This window comes from Rattus norvegicus, chromosome 3 (assembly GCF_036323735.1).
Source record: "Rattus norvegicus strain BN/NHsdMcwi chromosome 3, GRCr8, whole genome shotgun sequence".
NCBI classification, from domain to species: domain Eukaryota; kingdom Metazoa; phylum Chordata; class Mammalia; order Rodentia; family Muridae; genus Rattus; species Rattus norvegicus.
In genome coordinates this window covers 42,320,362-42,339,150 of record NC_086021.1, presented here as the reverse complement: position 1 = coordinate 42,339,150, position 18,789 = coordinate 42,320,362, and the positions used below count along the sequence as shown (strand labels likewise).

The 18,789-nt window shown below is 38.5% G+C and overlaps 1 protein-coding gene across 25 annotated transcripts in view; it reads left to right on the top strand.

Annotated features, from left to right (window-relative positions):
• Dennd1a (DENN domain containing 1A) overlaps positions 1-18,789 on the top strand; it is a 487,315-nt gene that overhangs the window by 122,666 nt on the left and 345,860 nt on the right. For 16 of the 25 annotated variants that reach the window (NM_001191747.1, XM_039105292.2, XM_039105287.2 and 13 more), the window contains one exon: positions 18,132-18,175. The exons of 1 other annotated variant lie outside the window; for it this stretch is intronic. In NM_001191747.1, coding sequence (NP_001178676.1) covers positions 18,132-18,175 — 44 coding nt within the window. Of the gene's footprint in view, positions 1-1,643; positions 1,734-18,131; positions 18,176-18,789 lie in introns of all 25 variants that reach the window. 8 more of the 25 variants (XM_039105281.2, XM_063283978.1, XM_063283979.1 and 5 more) reach the window with 1 other exon arrangement.

Below are 18,789 nucleotides of genomic sequence, written 5' to 3'. Positions count from 1 at the left end.
TTCAGCACTGTTTTCTTGTCTGAGTCCATGCAATTCTGCTAAGAATGGCTTTCTCCAATTCAACCACAGTGGTCGGCAGCTTCTGTCCATTAGTTAGGTGTAAATATCTGCATCTGACTCTTTCAGCTGCTTGTTGGGTCTTTTGGAGGGCAGTCGTGATAGGTCGCTTTTTGTGAGCACACCATAGCCTCAGTAAGAGGGTCAGGCCTTGGGGCCTCCCCTTGAGCTGGATCCCAATTTGGGCCTGTCACTGGACCTCCTTTCTCTCAGTCTCTTCTTCATTTTTGTCTCTGCAGTTCTTTCAGACAGGAACAATTATGGATCAGAGTTTTGATTGTGGGATGGCAACCCCATCCCTCCACTTGGTACTCTGTCTTTCTACTGGAGGTGGACTCTACAAGTTCCCTCTCCCCACTGTAGGGCATTTCATTTAAGTTCCCTCCCTTTAAGTCCTGAGAGTCTCTCACCTCCCAGGTCTGTGGTACATTCTAGAGGGTTCCCTACCCCTCCTATCTCCTGAGGTTTCCATTCTTCCTACTGACCCAATACCTGATCATGTTCCCTTCTTCCCCTCCTTGTCTTCTTTTCCTTGTCCCTCCCTCCCTCCTTCCCTCCCTTCCTCCCTTACTCTCTCTCCTGGGATTGCCATCTCCCACCCAAGTGGGAGGCATCCTGCTTGGGCCCTTCATCTTGTTAACCTTCTTGAGTTCTGTGGACTGTAATCCTGGGTATTCTGTACTTTTTTGGCTAATATTCACTTACTAGTGAGTATATACCATGCACATCCTTTTGGGTCTGAGAAACTGAAGAGGAGAGTGATCCCATAGTCTCAACTAACCCGGACCCCCGAGATCTCTCAGACACTGAACCACCAAATCAGGCATCATACACCAGCTGAGATGAGGCACCCAACACATATACCGCAGAGGACTATGGGACTGGACCCAATCAGAGAAGATGCACCTAACTCTCAAGAGACATGAGGCCTCAGGGAATGGGGAGGGCTGGTGGGTTGGGGGTGGGGTGGGGTGGGATATCCTCTTGGAGATGGGGAGTTATGGAGATGTGGGATGTGGAACAGTCAGAGGGTAGACCAGGAGGGGTATAAAGTTTGGACTGTAAAAAAAAAAAGATTAAAGAATTAAAAAAAAAAAAAGAATGGTCTTCTCTTTTTAGCTTTGAGAGAGGACCTCAGGAAGAAATATCATTTAACTATCTATAGATTGTCTCGTGCTAAGGGCCAGGACCAAGGTGTAGCTTAGTGGTAGTGTGCTTGCCTAGCATGTATTAGGCCCTGAGTTTGATCCCCTAGTAACACAAAAGCAAGACAAACAGCTCTAAGTTAGGGATGATGGTTGCCAATGACTATAAAGATGGAAAAGGAACATTGCTATATTCCTTTGGGGCCCAGTGCCACCAGGGTCTTTGGTAACTTTCTTTTCTCTTCTTTTTTCTTTGAACAGATGAGACTAACATTCCTGTTCTTGAGTTATAGCAGTTTTGGTTTGAGTATATGTACAGATTGCTAAGTTGCCCTGAAAAGCTAAATTATAGTTGCGCTTTAGTTTCCGAATAAGGCAGCATGAAATCTGTTAGTAAATATAATTTAATAAGTTAAAACTGTACTGTTGCTCTCTTTTTAGAGGCAGGAGAAGAGGATGTTGTATTGGAAGTTATTCCTGATCTGCAGAACAAAGATCATTTGCCATGGCTTACTTTTCTGTCATTCCAAAGTGGGTCTGTACAGTGTGTTACAGTTGTTTATTGAGACAGTTATGTGGTCAAATGTGCTTGGAGGGGTGGTGTTGGACTTTACACATTTGCTGATTATCTAGTTAGGAATTATGCTTATGCTGGTCCATGGTTCCTGGTGATTGAAAAACAGAAGGTACATCTGTAGTCAGTGCTTAGATCGTATAAAATCAGTTGCTTTGATACTACAAGGGAGCAAATAATATCTTGAAGAAATATTTTTAAACAATATAGCTGCTTATAGTATTTTTGTTATTAAGGTACTCTTTTATTTGAACCCTCACTTTGATTATTATTAAATTTTCTGCCTAGCCATAATCTTTTTTTTTTCCTGTAATGGGAGTTGGTCTTTTATAGGTTAAATTATTTTTACTTTTAATTTTAAATGAAGACTGTTAGCATTAGGAATTCCTTTAAGGAATTTTAATGTGTTTGCTTTCAGTAAAGTTGCATCATTGTTAGAGTCACAAAAATATCATTCAGTGAATAACATGTAATTGGTCAGTTTTTGAAGTGTGTTATTGCTATTGGTGTTAAACTAGGTAATGCATCTTTAGCTTTCCTTTCATTTGTTCTAAGGTAGCATCACTTTGGCCCAGAAAAGTAGTGTGCATTGTTCTGATAATAAAGAAGTGATTGTCTGAGGGTTGATTGTTTGAATTGTGTGAATTGGGGAGTGGTGTTTTTTTAGCATGACACTTTGGGAACTGGTGCTTAGTTAGGATACTTTTGTTCCAAGATCTCTTTGAGTCAGTTCCTATTAAGAGTGAAATGTGACAAGCTGTATAACAATGAAAATATTTGAACAATACAATACTTGTGTTATTATTGTATGGCTTTGAGGAAAACCTCATACTGTGTCTAATTGAATTTATTATGCTTAATGAAGTTTTGAAACCAAAGAATACCTTTTTTGTTTACTTGACCATTGAGTTTACATTCTTTAGTGTGTATAAGTACACTATAAAGTATATAAAAATGCTGAAAATTTGCAGCTTGTGAGATAATTATACAGTAGTTGCCCTATACCATTTTCAGAGCATACTGTTAAAAATGATACTCTCTATGAGTTAAGTTCCAATAAATAGCTGGAGAAGGAAGGGGTAAAAATAGTAAATTAACGTTTGCTTTCATTAATAGTTTCTGTGAATTTTTAGAATAGAACTGATCGCAGTAAATTTATTTGGTAAATTATCAATGTCCCTGTTATGAACCTCCTTAAAAATACCTGATAGGATTGTATTCAGAAGCATATCATTAATTTAAAATGCTGCGCTGTTTCTTTTTAAAGAGAACAAAGAATTGGAATATCGCTGCTTGATGTGAGTTATGTAAATTATCATGGTAAATGTAACACTGTGTAAAAAGGATCTGTAGAGTAGTTCCATGGGATTTTTTATGAATTGTGAAATAATTTTTGTTGGTTTCTACAGGTATAGCTCTCTGAGTCCAGTTCAGTAATGATCTTGGGGGTAACTGTGATTTCTTTCCTTTCCACTGCAGCTATTAGGAGAAGCACACACCAGGTAGTCCTTTCTAACATAACCTTTGGAAAGACATGGGAAGCTGGTGTGTGGGGCGGTGAATTTTGAGGGCTAGGTAAAAGTTTTGTTTTGTGTCCTTGCGAAACCTGGTATTTGATAGCTACAAAGGAAAGCTGGTGATGCCTGGCTCCCTGGATTTTGTGTAGCTTCTTTTATTTGCCAGATGATCTGATATCTATTTGGAGCCACTGCACTTTTTTGTTTGATAAAGGTGAATTATCTCTTTTCATGCCCCTCACCCCTCAGTTCCCCACATGTGATAAAAATCAACCCAGTATATTCTTTTCTATTACTAGGTATACTTGTCATATTTAAATGATATTAAGAAATATAAAGTCCCCTTTTTTGAACTTACATAATTAACCAAGTTATAGTGAAGCTAACAGCTACTCTCAAATGTTCAGTGAGGTTGTCAGTGCAATTGCATAATTGTCCTAACTCAAGTCAGCCACAAAGGGACAGGTGAAAAGCTGCATTTAACAATGTTTAAGCTTTGGGAAAATAAGAAAAACAAAGTGAGGCATGGGCACAGAGGTAGAGGATGTGTATTAAGCAATAGTTTTAATAATGGATTGTAAGTTGGTGAAGGAAGGCAGCATGGACATGTACAGATGAAAGCAGTGGAAAGATTGAGATGTATGCTCATGTGGGATTGAGGGGTGTTGAGACAGAAAGAGGAGGTGATAAGGCATGCTGGGCATTGAGACATTTGCAACAGGAGCCTTGTGGGGTTTTAGTGCAGTAGTGGTAATGTTTAAAATATGAATGTAGGCCTGGCTATTAGTTCTTTTTTTTTTAAATATTTATTTATTTACTATATATGAGTACACTGTAGCTGTCTTCAGACATACCAGAAGAGGGCATCAGATCTCATTACAGATGGTTGTGAGCCACCATGTGGTTGCTGGGATTTGAACTCAGGACCTTTGGAAGAGCAGTCGATGCCCTTAACCACTCTCTGAGCCATCTCTCAGGCCCTATTAGTTCTTTTCTAATTGTTCTGACAAAACATGAGAAAACAGAAGAAAAATGGGTTGACTTTTGACTCATAGGTTCAGAAAATTTATATTATGGAGGTGGTAACATATGATGGACAGGAAGCTCAGAGAAAAGAGAGGCAGGAACTATGCAGGAGCAATTGCAAACTTCAAAGACACACCTACCTTGTCCTAGTTCCTGTAGATAGACCCACCTTGTGAATTTTCCAGAACTTCCTTATAAAAGTATCAGTAGCCATGAACCAATGAAGCATTTAACACATGAGTTGATGTGGGATATTTCATGTTCAGCATAGCAGTGTGGGTAGATGAGGTTGGATGAGCTCAAAATTGTGGGGAGAGGAAGCCAGGGAATGAAACATCACAGAATTTGGACGGACTGTTATGGACAATAAACCAATGGCTGTGGTGGGAATAGTGTCAGAGTGTGTACAGGTTCTGGGAAGTAGGGGTGGCTTTGGAATTAGTATATGACAATAAAACAGTAGTGTGGGGTATAGTCTGAGGAGCTGAGGGCCAAGACTTGAGTTTTGGAGAGGAAGAAAGAATAGCTGGAAGTGGCAACCAGAGGACATATACTTTAGCGCCAGGCCAGTGGGAGGAGAGGCAGAGAGGACATTTCCATAGAGGTTCCTCCTGAAGTAGCCTGCATTGGGTAGCAGTAAGAATGAGAAGGGCATCTCTGGAGGGGCGGCTAGGTTGTTGTGGATGCTGGGCCTTGAAAGGGTCAGGAACACCATATGTGAATATGCCACATGCTTATTATATCCTCATATATACGTGAGCATGCTGTATGCTTACATAAGCTTATGCTTGTCTTTGGCAGCCATATTTAAAATCCATTGTACTTTTTGATTGTGGACACATTTCTTTTTGTTTAAATTTTTAAAAAGGTATCAATGTGGTTAAATGCTGATATGTATAAGCACTTATCTATACATTGTGATAGTACATAGTTTGAAAGGCTATGATTTAGAGGGTGAGGAAGAGAAGAAAGATGCCAGTGTTTTCTAGGAAAGGAAATTGATTTAGCTCGTTAGTGTTAGGGATTGATAGTTACAAAACAGAAGTTGGGTGGGTTGCTCATAATGGCTTGGCTTAAAACTGTTGGTGATGGAACTGAACCAGTGCCACAGCTCTCTGTACCCAAATCCTGTAGGGAAGAGAGCTGGACTCTCAGAAATGCAGACAATCCTTCGAGCTCAGGGGAGACCACTACTTTTCCTCACATTCCTGGGCCAAGAGAGACCTGCCTAGTGCCCCCTGGATAGAGAAACCTAGGAGCAGTCAGCCGCAGGAAGCTTCTGGTTTCAGCCTGTGCCCAGAGCTGAAAGCCAGTCCCTAGGAGCCCTGACACACCTGAGAATAGAGGTAAGACCAACTCTTCTGCTCTGAGTGACTTGCCTGGAGGCTTCAGAACACACAAACCCAGGAGCAGCTCTCTGTTCCCAGATCCAGCTAAAAGAAAACAGGTCCACAGGAGTGCTGACCCACAGGCTTACAGGAGGGTCAAGCCACAGAGACAGCAAGACAAGCTAACACAAGAGACAACCTGACCACAATAGGCAAGCACAGAAACCTAAGCAACAGAAGACTACTTGGCCTCATCAGAGTCCAGTTCCCCCACCAAAGCAATATCCTAACACACAGGAAAAGCAAGATTTGGATTTAAAAATCACATCTCATGTTGATGATGGAGGACTTTAAGAAGGACATAAACAACTCCTTTAAAAAAAAATTCAGGACAACACAGGTAAACAAGTAGAAGCCCTTAAAGAGGAAACACAAAAATCCTTAAAAAATTATAGGAAAACACAACCAAACAGGTGAAGGAATTAAACAAAACCATCTAGGATTTAAAAATGGAAATAGAAACAATAAAGAAATCACAAAGGGAGACAATGCTGGAGATAGAAAACCTAGGAAGCAAGCATCACCAACAGAGTACAAGAGATAGAAAAGAGAATCTCACGGGCAGAGGATACCATAGAAAACATTGACATAACTGTCAAAGGTAATGTAAAACTCAAAAAGTTCCAAAACATCCAGGAAATCCAGGACAGGAGAGGATCAAACCTAAGGATAATAGGTATAGAAGAGAGTGAAGACTACCAACTTAAAGGGCCAGTAAATAGCTTCAACAAAATTATAAAAGAAAACTTCCCTAACCTAAAGAAAGAGATGCCCATAAACACCTCCAAATAGATTGGACCAGAAAAGAAATTCCTCCCATCACATAATAGTCAAAACACAAAACAAAGGAAGAATATTAAAAGCAGTAAGGGAAAAAGGTTAAGTAACATATAAAGGCAGACCTATCAGAATTACACCAGACTTCTCATCAGAAACTATGAAAGCCAGAAGGTTCTGGGCAGATGTTATACACACCCTGAGAAAACACAAATGCCAGCCCAGGCTACAGTATCCAGCAAAACTCTCAATTAACATAGATGGAGAAACCAAGACATTCCATGACAAAACCAAATTTCTACAAATCCAGCCCAACGAAGGATAATAGATGGAAAACTCCAACATGAGGAGGGAAACTACACCCTAGAAAAAGCAAGAAAGTAATCTCCTTGCAATGAACCCCCCAAAAAAAGAGAGCCACAAAACATAATTCCATCTCTAACAATAAAAATAACAGGAAACAACAATCATTTGTCCTTAATATCTCTCAACATCAATAGACTCAATTCCCCAATAAAACAGCATAGACTAACAGACTGGATATGTGAAGAGGACCCAACATTTTGCTGCATATGGGAAACACACCTCAGTGACAAAGACAGACACTACCTCAGAGTAAATGGCTGAAAAACAATTTTCCAAGCAAAGGGTGCCAAGAAACAAGCTGGATTAGCCATTCAAATATTGAAAAAAAAAATCGACTTTTAACCAAAAGTTATCAAAAAATATAAGGAAGGATACTTCATATTCATCAAAGGAAAATCCACCAAGATGAACTCTCAATCCTGAATATCTATGTTCCAAATGTAAGGGCACCTACATTCAGAAAAGAAACCTTACTGAAGCTCAAAGCACACATTGCACCTCACACAAGAATAGTGGGAGATTTCAACACCCCACTCTCATCAATGGACAGATCATGGAAACAGAAATTAAACAGAGACATAGAGAAACTAGCAGAAGTTATGAACCAAATGATTTAACAGATATAGAACATTTCATCCTAAAACAAAAGAATATACCTTGTTCTCAACACCTCATGGTACCTTCTCCAAAATTGACCATGTAATCAGTCACAAAACAGGCCTCAACAGATACAAGAAGATTGAAATAATCCCATACATCTTGTCAGATCACCACAGACTAAGGCTGACCTTCAACAACAACAAAAACAACAGAAAGCCCACAAACCCATGGAAGCTGAACAATGCTCAACTCAATGTTAACCTTCTCAAGTAAGAAATAAAGAAATTAAAGACTTCTTAGAATTTAATGAAAATGAAGGCACAGCATACCCAAACTCATGGGGCACAGTGAAAGCAGTGCTAAAAAGAAAACTCATAGCTCTGAGTGCCTGCAGAAAGAAACTGTAGAGAGCATACATTAGCAGCTTGATAGCACATCTAAAAAACCTCTAGAACACTAAGAAGCAAATACACCCAAGAGGAGTGGAGAGCAAGAAATAATAAAACTCAGGGCTGAAATCAACTAAGTAGAAACAAAAAGAACTATACAAAGAATCAACAAAACCAGGAGCTGGTTCTTTGAGAAAATCAACAAGATAGATAAACCCTTAGCCAGACTAACCAGAGGGTACAGAGAGTGTGTCCAAACTAACAAAATCAGAAATGAAAAGGGAGACATAAGAACAGAATCCAAGGAAATTCAAAAAATCATTACATCCTACTACAAAAGCCTATGTGCAACAAAATTGGAAAATCTGGATGAAATAGATAATTTTCTAGACAGATACCAGGTACCGGAGTTTTAAATCATGATCAGATAAACTGTAAATTGTATATTACATGTTTTTAGTTCAAAAACTTGTGGTTAGGTACCAATTCTCTGATTGTAAGCTAGGGGTAGACAATAGTTTTCCCAGGGACAGAGAATCCCTCCATGAAGAAATTAGTTTTACTTTGGCTTTTTTGAGACAATTTCACCAACCAGTTGGGCTGGCCTGGAGCTCTCTGTGTACCCAAGGTGGCCTTAAACTCTTAACTCTCCTTCCCTAGTCTCCTGAGTGCTTGGATTGCAGGTGAGTCACTGTGTCTAAGAATATCTTGGTGACAGCTCTGCTCGCAGGGATAACACCTTTTATTATTTACCTTGTGTTCATTAGCTTGGTCCAGTCTCTCAGGTTCTCAGTGTTATTTAGAGGTCCTTGGAAATATTTCCTTGAGCCAGAAAACCATTTTTGTTAACCTCCTTATGGTTTGTTTGTTTGTTTATAGCAAAATGCATTCTCATTGATGATACAAGAATAATCTCTAACTTTCAAATTTCTTCTAAGTTTTGAACATGAACCCATCTCTTAAATATTGTATTTGTTATAACTGAATGCTAATTATTTTGGAATCATTTTCTTTATATCCTGAGCTTGGCAAAGGAGTGGAGGAAGCTCTCATTCATAGTCTGCTAAGGCCTGTTTCATGACAACATGTTGTTGTTATTTGTCCAGATGTGTTCTTAGTGTTGAGTCACAATAATGATGAGAAGTTAGATCAACAGGAGGATGTAAATAAATAAAGCCAAAGAAGAAAACTAGTGCTGGATTCCTCAGTGTTTGAAGGGCACTGGCCAAATCCTGCCTCTGTTACTTATTGTTGATTTGCTCTAAATGAGCTTCACAGTTTGGATGTATAAAACAGATACTTTTCCTTCCTTCCTTCCTTCCTTCCTTCCTTCCTTCCTTCCTTCCTTCCTTCCTTCCTTCCTTCCTTTCTTAACTTTGCATGGTCAGTTTGATTAAATAAGGTTAAACTGCCTGTAGTGATGGTTGGTGTGCCTATGCACCCAGTAAGTGGTAGCTAGTGGTGTTATAATTGTTCTGGAAATGTTTTAGGTGAGATTCTTTTTCTAAAACTGAGTTTGAAAACTCAAAAAGCAAAGAAATGAACAGAAAGAGCCTTCAGTTTACAAAGATTCACCTCAGGGTTTCTGAAAATCAGGATAGTCCCTAGTGCATGATATTTACAGATCATTAGCAAACAGATGCCAGGAGGCAAGTAAATGGTGACTTGAAGAGCTGTAATCATTGAACATAGAGAAACCCGGTTCATAGAGAATTATAACATTCTAGGTAAGCATTAGAAGGCAATGGGAACAGTTTAAATTGGGTTTATAAAGTTTTACTTCAGGAACACCCATATTTCCAACATGAGGTACACCTATACGCCTATAGTCATGTCATTTATTGTGCTTGCTTATTTCTCCTTTGGGGTTAATAGTATCTCAGCAATTAATATTTATTTGTGTTTTTACCACATGCCAACACAATCTTAGGAAGCTCATGGCAGTCAAAGGTTTTTTCTTCAATTGGATGTTTTGAAATAGGCCTTTTTATTCATTTGAAGAGACTATTCTTTTCTAGTCTATTTGTAGTTTATTTGTAACGGAAAAGATTTTTGTGGGAAACAAGCTAAGTAAAACATGGGGCCTGACTCCATAAAATATTTTGGCTCTGTTCTGTGTTCTGTTCAGAATGAGGTGTGGCGTCATGGGCTTGACTGCTGATCGAGATCTAGATTCCCCCACTTCCCAGCCTCTCTTCCAAGAAGCCTTTGCTCTTCTCTTTTGGACAAGGCTCTATGCCTTTAGGCTAATCCCTGCTTTAGCTCTTGTCAGCTCCAAGGCAGCTGCTTGTTAAGTACTGTGTTCTCTATTTATGTTCTGTTAAATTTAAACTCGTTGGGGGGGGGGGGTTGTTCATCACCTGGACTGGACATGTAGCATTTGTATCACAAATGCATACTGACTTTTAAATGTTGGACAAGTTGGTAAAACCTAGGCAAACTTATTGCTTTCTTTATAATAAAACTGACATGATAGTCCCCAAGGATAACTTTGTTATGAAAGTGAAAAACAGATATTTTGTATAACACGCCTGTCACAGTGCTACTGACATATGACTGGTACTCTATCAGCAGTTTTGAGTAAATAAGTTGTCTCTTTTTCCCCACATAATCACAGATGTTATATATCTATAAAATATGTAATAATGCCACCTTTGGCTTATAAAAAACACAGCTCTAATTTAAATCTAAAATAATTACATAGACATAAAAATGTGACATTTTGGTTATTCGTTCAAAAGGACAGGATAAGGCCAAGGCTGTATGTAGCTCAATGGTGGAGCACTTGGTTTACATGTCTGAGGCCCCAGGTTCTATTCCCAATGCTGCAGAGAGCAACATCAAGCTACAATAAAACAAATTGTAACTCACAGAAAACTTCAATCAAACTGAGATTGTAACAATTTAAAAAAACGTAATGTCAATCTATATCTTGTTATTGATCAATTTAATAGACCTTGGAAATTAGTTTTAAACTCTGAACTAAGTAAAAAGAAACTATAACCGTTTAAATGTAAATGCCTAGGTTGAAAACTGGTGTATGATAACCTTAACTGAGAACATCCCTTTGGGTGGATATGGTATAAATTTTGTTAAGGATCTGACTTATATTCCTTTTGTAAGTGAAGTTAGTTATGAGACACATTTTAAGTTATCAGTAAGTAGCGGCATTTCCCAGTTAAAATATTTCAGCCTTCTCCAGACAGCACGATCAAATCTCTAGATTTTGCTCTGTGATGTCAAAGAACTCATTATTTGCAGAGCAGCTGATGTGTTTAGGACTTGTTGCTTCACTTAATTGGTAACTGTACTACACTCATAACTCCACAGCTGAAGACAATAGGTCTGCTGTTTATGCATTAATAGCCATGTCGGAGCAGGGTGTGTCGGGAGAGCAGAGTATGTTAATCTGAGAAGGAATCAGCACGTGAATGCTGTGTTGCTTATCAGAGGTGGGTTTTCTGTCCTTCATTGAGAAGCACTATTTTTTTTTTTTTAAATAGATGTCAGTGGCCACATGTTGTGTCTATGTTATCAGACTGGCTGCTGTGAAATAGTATGTAATTGAATTTGAAATTCCAGTGCTGAGAGGAAATGATTGCTAGAATTGAGTCATGGTTAAAAATCAGCTCAGAGTTTTTATGTCGTACAGTTTTCATGTGTCAGGGCAAAAAGTGAATATATGCAGTAGGTGATAAAAATTTTAGGGGATAATTCTATTGGAATACAGAAACCATATAAATGTTCATTTGAGGAAATTAGAGATAATGTTTTTCTCATTAGTGGGTTATTTATTTATACTCTTCTGAGTTTTTAGGATCAAATTTCCATTTTAGGACTAGTAATTTTTAACTTAAAATATAAAAATATGACAAACTCTTACTGTTTCATTGTCAAGAAAAGGAAAACTGATTTTTAAACTATGTAAAGTATTTAAAATATTCCTTTTAAAATGTGATTTTTTTTTTTTTTGGTTCTTTTTTTTTTTTGGAGCTGGGGACCGAACCCAGGGCCTTGCGCTTCCTAGGCAAGCGCTCTACCACTGAGCTAAATCCCCAACCCCAAAATGTGATTTTTTTAATGTGTAAGATTTAACTATGATAGAATAAGTGCATTGCTAGAATAATTATGTTCGCCTAAAATGCTAACCCAACAATTTGAGTATTTTATTGAGTATTGAGTATTTTGTGGTTATAAAGTGAGCATAGTAAGTTTTGTAGCTTTGCTAGGTTTAATGAGAATACCCATCTTTGAAGCCTTTTATTTGGCTCAGTCTAGTTTGTAATCACATTCCCAGGACACTCTCAGCTTCCCGTTGTATAAGGAATTCTTGAACATAAAGTTTACTTCTAAACATGTTTAGAGAATGATTGAGCTGATCCTGAAAAGCTGTTAGGATTTCTTAGGACTGTTTTTTTAGCCTACAGTTTTGGTGTATAAAATTGGAAAATACCATTGGAGAAAGAACAGTGGAGTGTATGATTACCCTGTTTGCAGCAGATTCCCATCTTCTCATCTGGAAAATTAAATCTGATTACAGCTTGGATTAGCATTTATGGTTGTAGGAGGGAAAGATAGTATCTTAAACTCCATGAAATTGAGCAATGAGATTATATGGCTGATAGTTTATGTTTAAACCCTGACTTTTAAAGGGCAGGCCTTTATAATTATAAGAATCAAAGGTGTTGAGTAGCTTGCCTTTTATTGCCTGAGACATCCTAGAGACAAAGATTGGACAGTTTAGTAGGCATTGAGTCTAAGTTTTTCTGCCTTGATCCCTAGTATGTTGAAAGTGAAAGCAGCGTAGGGTCGGAGGGAACTGCCATGCGAGCAGCTTCTTTTAGAGTCCTCCAGAGAGCCCCAGTTATGGAAGTTGGTAACATTCAGTTAGTATACAGTTGTTACATATTTCATACAGAATGTGTCAGCATACTTTCAATAATCGATTAGAAAATATGCCATGCCTTCTTTAAATGTAGTCAGCCCTGGGTGAGGGAGAGAGAACCAGAAATAATTTGGAATGATCTGTGTGTGAGGGTGTGTATTTACATACTAGTTACCAATGTGCAAATGAGACCTTATATATAACCACAGCACTTTTATGATTTATTTTGTATTTTTGTTGTAAAAACTGTCTACCAGGTTTTCTAGGAACTTTAAGCCTAAGGCAAATGCAAGGGTTTGGGAGCTGCATAAAATAATTTATAGCACCTTTCCAGTGAGTCTTGCCCCAACTCTTATTCTATTAATTAAACATCCTGTGGCAATCTGGTATATCTTATTAAATATTTAAAAGTATGTATAGTTGGAGACAAGAAAACATAGGTTGTTGAGACTGAGGAAGGCCAGTCTTTTCTTTTTTGGAGCTCTCTGTTTTCAGCACAGCCATGTTCTCTGCTGGAGTGAAATAGTGCTGCTGCGAGTCCTACACTGTGACAGTTTTGTCTTGTGGCCTTTATGAAAAATGGTACTGTTGTGGAGACAGTATTGTAGTGGCTGTGCTGCTGTGAGAAGGCAATGTCCTCCATACTGCTGTGACATGGGAACCTTGTCAGGAAGTTAAAAGATGTGTGGATTCTTATCAGATGATCTATAGTGTTGACAAGGTATTTCAAATACAGAAGTAAAAGAAAAATTAATTGAAAAGTGTTTTCCTGCTGAGTATGCTGGTGTATGCCTTTAATCCCAGCATTCAGGAGGCAGAGGCAGGAGGATCTCTCTGATTTGAGGCCAGCCTGGTCTATCTACATAGTGAGTTCCAAGACAGCCAGGGACCCTGTCTCAGAACAACAATAACAAAAGAAAAGTGTTTACCTGGGAGATAATATACTTGATTTTTAAATTTGAATCAGAGGAAAGTTGCCAAGACTGGAGGTTAAAGAGAAGTGTATGTTGTTATGTTCTTAATTTTCTGTCTGAGAGACAGTTCTTGGGGAAAAGATTTACATGTACTTCCTACTGTTCTTATGGTGACCTGCATCAGCACATTGCTGGCTTGTGCTCTTCCGTGGTGGTACTCTGACCTGAAGATTTTCTCATTAAGAGTTACTGGTTGGTGACACTGTATTTGGGCTGCAGTGCTGTGTTTCTGAGTGAAAAGGTGTTTTGGAACATTAGAAATTACAGTGCTAGATGGTGGATAAAAAATGGATATGCAAATATCAGATGGATGCTGTTTTCCAGTGTGCATTATTTTCCATATAAATATATAGAACATTTCATAAAATGTTCCCAGACCATTTAAAACTCAAAGAAATGCAGCTGACGCAATGAAATACATAGAGTACTTGTAAAAACATACAGACATGCATGTGGATTGCTGCCAGACAGAAAATTTAAAGGCGGTTTGCTTAACTGCAGGGTGCTATGTTTTGTATGTGCCATGCTGAAAGTGTTAGTAAGGCGGGTGTTGTGTTTCTTGAGAAAAGCAGATTGTCTTTGGACCTTTGTAACTCACATGTTTCCAATGTCAGTATTTTGGTGACATTATGGCATTCTGATCAACTCAATGTGAAAAAACATTGCAGCCTCTTGTGCAAAATAGATGTTTTAAGACAAATAAATTGTTTGCAGTCTCTGTCCTAAGTTTTACAAAATGGCTTTCACAGTTTTATCAGCCATCACACTGGATCTTTGAACTAATTCAATGGAACGTTATAGATTGGACTTTGGTCTTAAAAAGCATTGGCTTAAAAAGTATTGTTTTAGGGAATGTTAAGGACCCATGAAGTTTGCTTTATGTAAACCTCTGGGGCCTTAAAGAAAACCAAACAAAAGTCTCATGCTTGAATTGTAGTAAACAATAGTGGGTGTATTGTCCTGGAGCATTGTTCTGTTAGAATCTGGGGCTCTCACTGTAGGATGGCCCTGGACCAGAGGCTGCCCACTGTGGAAGCAGAGTTTGCTGTACTGTGCTTGAGATGGCCTTCTTACTGGCTGCCTTGGCCATCTTTACTTTCAGTATGTTAAACTGTTCTGTCTATTTTCTTTCCTCAGCTCTACTCTATTATATACATATAAAAACATTTAAGACATCAATTTAAAGTAATGGGTTTCTTGTTAATATTGTTTCTTATTACTAGAGATTTAAAAAAGAGATTTAAGGACTTTGTCTAACACATAAACAGGAAAGTTTGAAGACTGTAACACAAATTTTGATTTCTATTGTTTATCCTTTCCCAAGATGGCAGTAGAAAAATAAAGCTTTTATTTCTGCTGATAATTTATGATGTCCAAGAAGCAAGAAACTACTGCAAGAAAGAAGGCGTGCTAGTAAAGATCCAATATGCAGTTATATGAACGAATTTTTCTGGTTGATGAATTATGTTAGCCACATGGCATTTGGGAGAAAAGGAGCAAGTTGTGGGTGACTCTGACTTTCCCACCCTCTAATTGGACGTGCCTCTCAGTGACCTAGAGCTGCTGCTTTTGGGTTTGTTCTAGACTAAAACATCAGGCAGCTTTGTTGGTTTCAGGGACTATTATTGCTGTGCTGCTGCTGCTGCTGCTGCTCCTGCTGCTCCTCCTCCTCCTCCTCCTCCTCTTCTTCCTCCTCCTCTTCCTCTTCTTCTTCTTCCTCCTCTTCTTCCTCTTCCTCTTCTTCCTCTTCTTCCTCCTCTTTATCTTCCTCCTCCTTCTCTTCCTTCTCCTCCTCCTTTTAAAGTGCTGCTACCCACCAGGTTTCTTGGGCTGTCTGTCACATCTTGCTGCTAACTTTTCTTTGTTAGACCCCACACAGTTTGACCATGTATGGATCTGAAATACTCCAACATCGGATGTTAGCATTTTAGGTTAAGAATGTTCAACCCATAAAAATACAAATATTCCAAAAATATGAAAACCTCACAAATATTTAAGACTCTGGTCCCAAGCATTTTGGATAAAAGATACTAAATCTAGACTTTGCTTGCTAATTAGCTTAGCTAATGCTCTCCGACCTCCTATCTCAGGAGAGCAGAATCCTGTGTAGGTCAAGCTGACAGGCCAAAGGCAGGCAATGCTTTTGCTGCCTGGCTCAGGAGGGGAGCTCCCAATGGTGCTGCAGGGAGCATTGCTCTAGAACTCTCTAGCTCACCACCAAGACACCATTAGTCTCAGTAGTTGAAGGCCAGGGTAAAGAGAAAAAGTGATTTTCACTTGTCTTTTTAAAAATTTTGTATTTAAATAATTTATTTAAAAATTTTATTTGATTTTTTTATTTCATTTTTGATATTATAATTTAATTAAATAAATTCTTCATTCCCTTTCCTTCCGCCAAACCCTCCCATATACCCTTTCTTGCTCTCTTTCAAATTCTTGGACTCTTTTTTTCATTAACTGTTATTATATGTGATTGTGTAAATACACATATAGTGTGTGTGTGTGTGTGTGTGTGTGTGTGTGTGTGTGTGTATTCCTAAATATACCCTGCTCAGTCTGTATAATGTTACTTGTATATATGTTTTTAGGACTCATCACGTAGCACTGGGTAACCAGTGGAATACTTTCTCCCACTCCCAGTATCTCTTAGTTGTGTGTAATTCTTTGGATAGGGTTGAGGCCTTGTGATCTTTTCCCCATTCACTTTTGCATGCCTATTGGTTGTTGTACATATTCAGCTCATGTTAGGCAGTCATGTTGGTGAGACTTTATGGGTGTAGCTTCTGAGGTTACTAGGAGATACAGTCTCACAGCAAACCCCCTGATTCTCTGGCTCTTAAAATCTTTTAGCCCACTTTTCTGCAGTGTTCCCTGAGCCTTATGTGTGGGAGTTGTCTCTGTTTGGATTGGGATCCAAATTCCGCATTTTGATTGGTCATGCTTTCCTGTAATAATACCCATTCATTGCAAAGCTAACCAGAACATACCCAAAGAGGCCAAAAATGGTCTGCATTATGTACTACTACCTATGTGGGGAGCAATCCTTTCAGTATTTGTGAGTATCTCTGTTCTTTGGGGAAAATTATATACTTAAATAAAATCCAATAGCTTTTGTGATTTTTGAACATATTTCAAAAATTTAAAAGTAGCTAGTTTAGCTCACTCACCTATTTTTGGTCTTTCCTCACTGAAGAATTAATTGTGACTTGGAAGATTTGAACCTTTGAAAGGATTCATGTTTACAGGGAAGTCAATTGGCATTTTAATGTAACTTTCAAAGACACAAGCAGTGTATACTGTAAGATTATTGACTTTTGCATTGATAGATAATTTCCCGAATATATACATTATTCTGTCCTCTGTCCCCTTGCAGCATTTCTCTGAGGAGCTAAATCTTTTTTTCTTTAATTATGTAATTAGTACACACACACACACACACACACACACACACACACACACACACACACACACACACACACCCTGTAGCTGCCTTCAGACATATCAGAAGTGAGCATTGAATCCCATTGCAGGTGGTTGTGAGCCACCATGTGGTTGCTGGGAATTGAACTCAGGACCTCTGGAAGAGCAGTCAGTGTTCTTAACTGCTAAGCCATCTCTCCAGGCCCCAAATCTTTTTTTTTTTTTTTACTGAAAAGCTTACCTGCTTTCCTAATGGGTTGTAGTTGGAATGCTATTAGCTTTTACATGGTACATGTCTGTGTTGACTTAACAGAGCATTGTCTTACAGTTACAATTTAAGAATGAAGTGACCCCTTTAGTAACTACAGAGGTGATCAGAAGAGATATTTTCATCTTTATATTTTTATATTTTCTACTCAAGCCTAATTATGTCACTTCTTATAATATTTGATTTTATACAGACAAACAAAAAGTGCTGCTTTTGTTTTGAAGGAAACTTCCCTAGTTGTGGGTTTGTTTTCATAAGCACTTGGGGAAGGATATGTTTTATTTTCCAAAGTGCTGACTTTTACATTTATTCCTTGAAAGAATTCTTGCCTTGCTGTCCTGTTCTCCCGAGTCTGTGTCTGGTACTTTAGGTTTATCAGGCCAACATCTGTAACGATGAAAAGGAGGCTACTGATTAGAGAAGAAAAGTCAAGCAGGTTTAAGACTCGTTTTCTTTGGAAAAAATATTGAGGGCAAACTGCAGCTGGCAAGATTCTCACATTAGGAAATACTCTAAAGTTAACAGAAGCATCAGGCCTTTAAATTTTTCTTTTTTGTATTTCTGGAGGAGGGCAGTGGGAGTGCCTTGCTGAGGCCTTCCTGTGCTCATCAACATAGCAGCCTCAGCTGCCCCCCTTGGATCCCCTGCCAGGGCTGCTATCATCTTCTGATCAAATATTAATGTGTGATCCTCTGCTTGCTCACTAATCCAAAGCCAATTAATATTATCTGTCAATTATTTACAGATCCTGAGGTGCAGAGGCAATTCCCGGAGGACTACAGTGACCAGGTTTGGAATGCGTAATTAATTTTTTACATGACAAAATTTATTTCAGAGTTGTTCAACATATTATTACTGTTCTTTTTAACTGAAAGAGATAAATGAAGTTTTAGAAAGGAATAGAAATGATAATTAGGAACCAAAGACAAAAAGTAAAGGCACAGTGAAGTGGGATTGAAAATATTAATGCTATATTTGGGGTGTTTCCTTCAGAAGGCTATGTTTAGCAACTAAGCAAGAGATTCCATGTTAGGTGTGTTGCTGCCTATGGGTTAGTAGAAAATTCTTTCAGAGCTGCCTGTAAACTGAAGTATGTTTTTTTTTAAATGTACTATTTAAGTAGGCAAGCAGTGTGACCAAAAAGGGAGAGCGATTTATAACGATTTGCAGTAGAGGTGACACTGTCTGTTGTCATCTTGGAATAAGAAGGTACTTGTAGGGAGGAAGTAGTGCTGCTCGTGAGAGGGAGTATTGATGTTACCCAGGTGGTTCCTTTACTTTTTAAAGTTCCAGCACTTTGCAAACAACAACAGTGCTGACGGTCACATGTCTCTCTCCCTTTTATAGCTGGTTCCAGGCTATATGTTGATTCTCCATTATATACCCTAAGGAATACTGAGGGC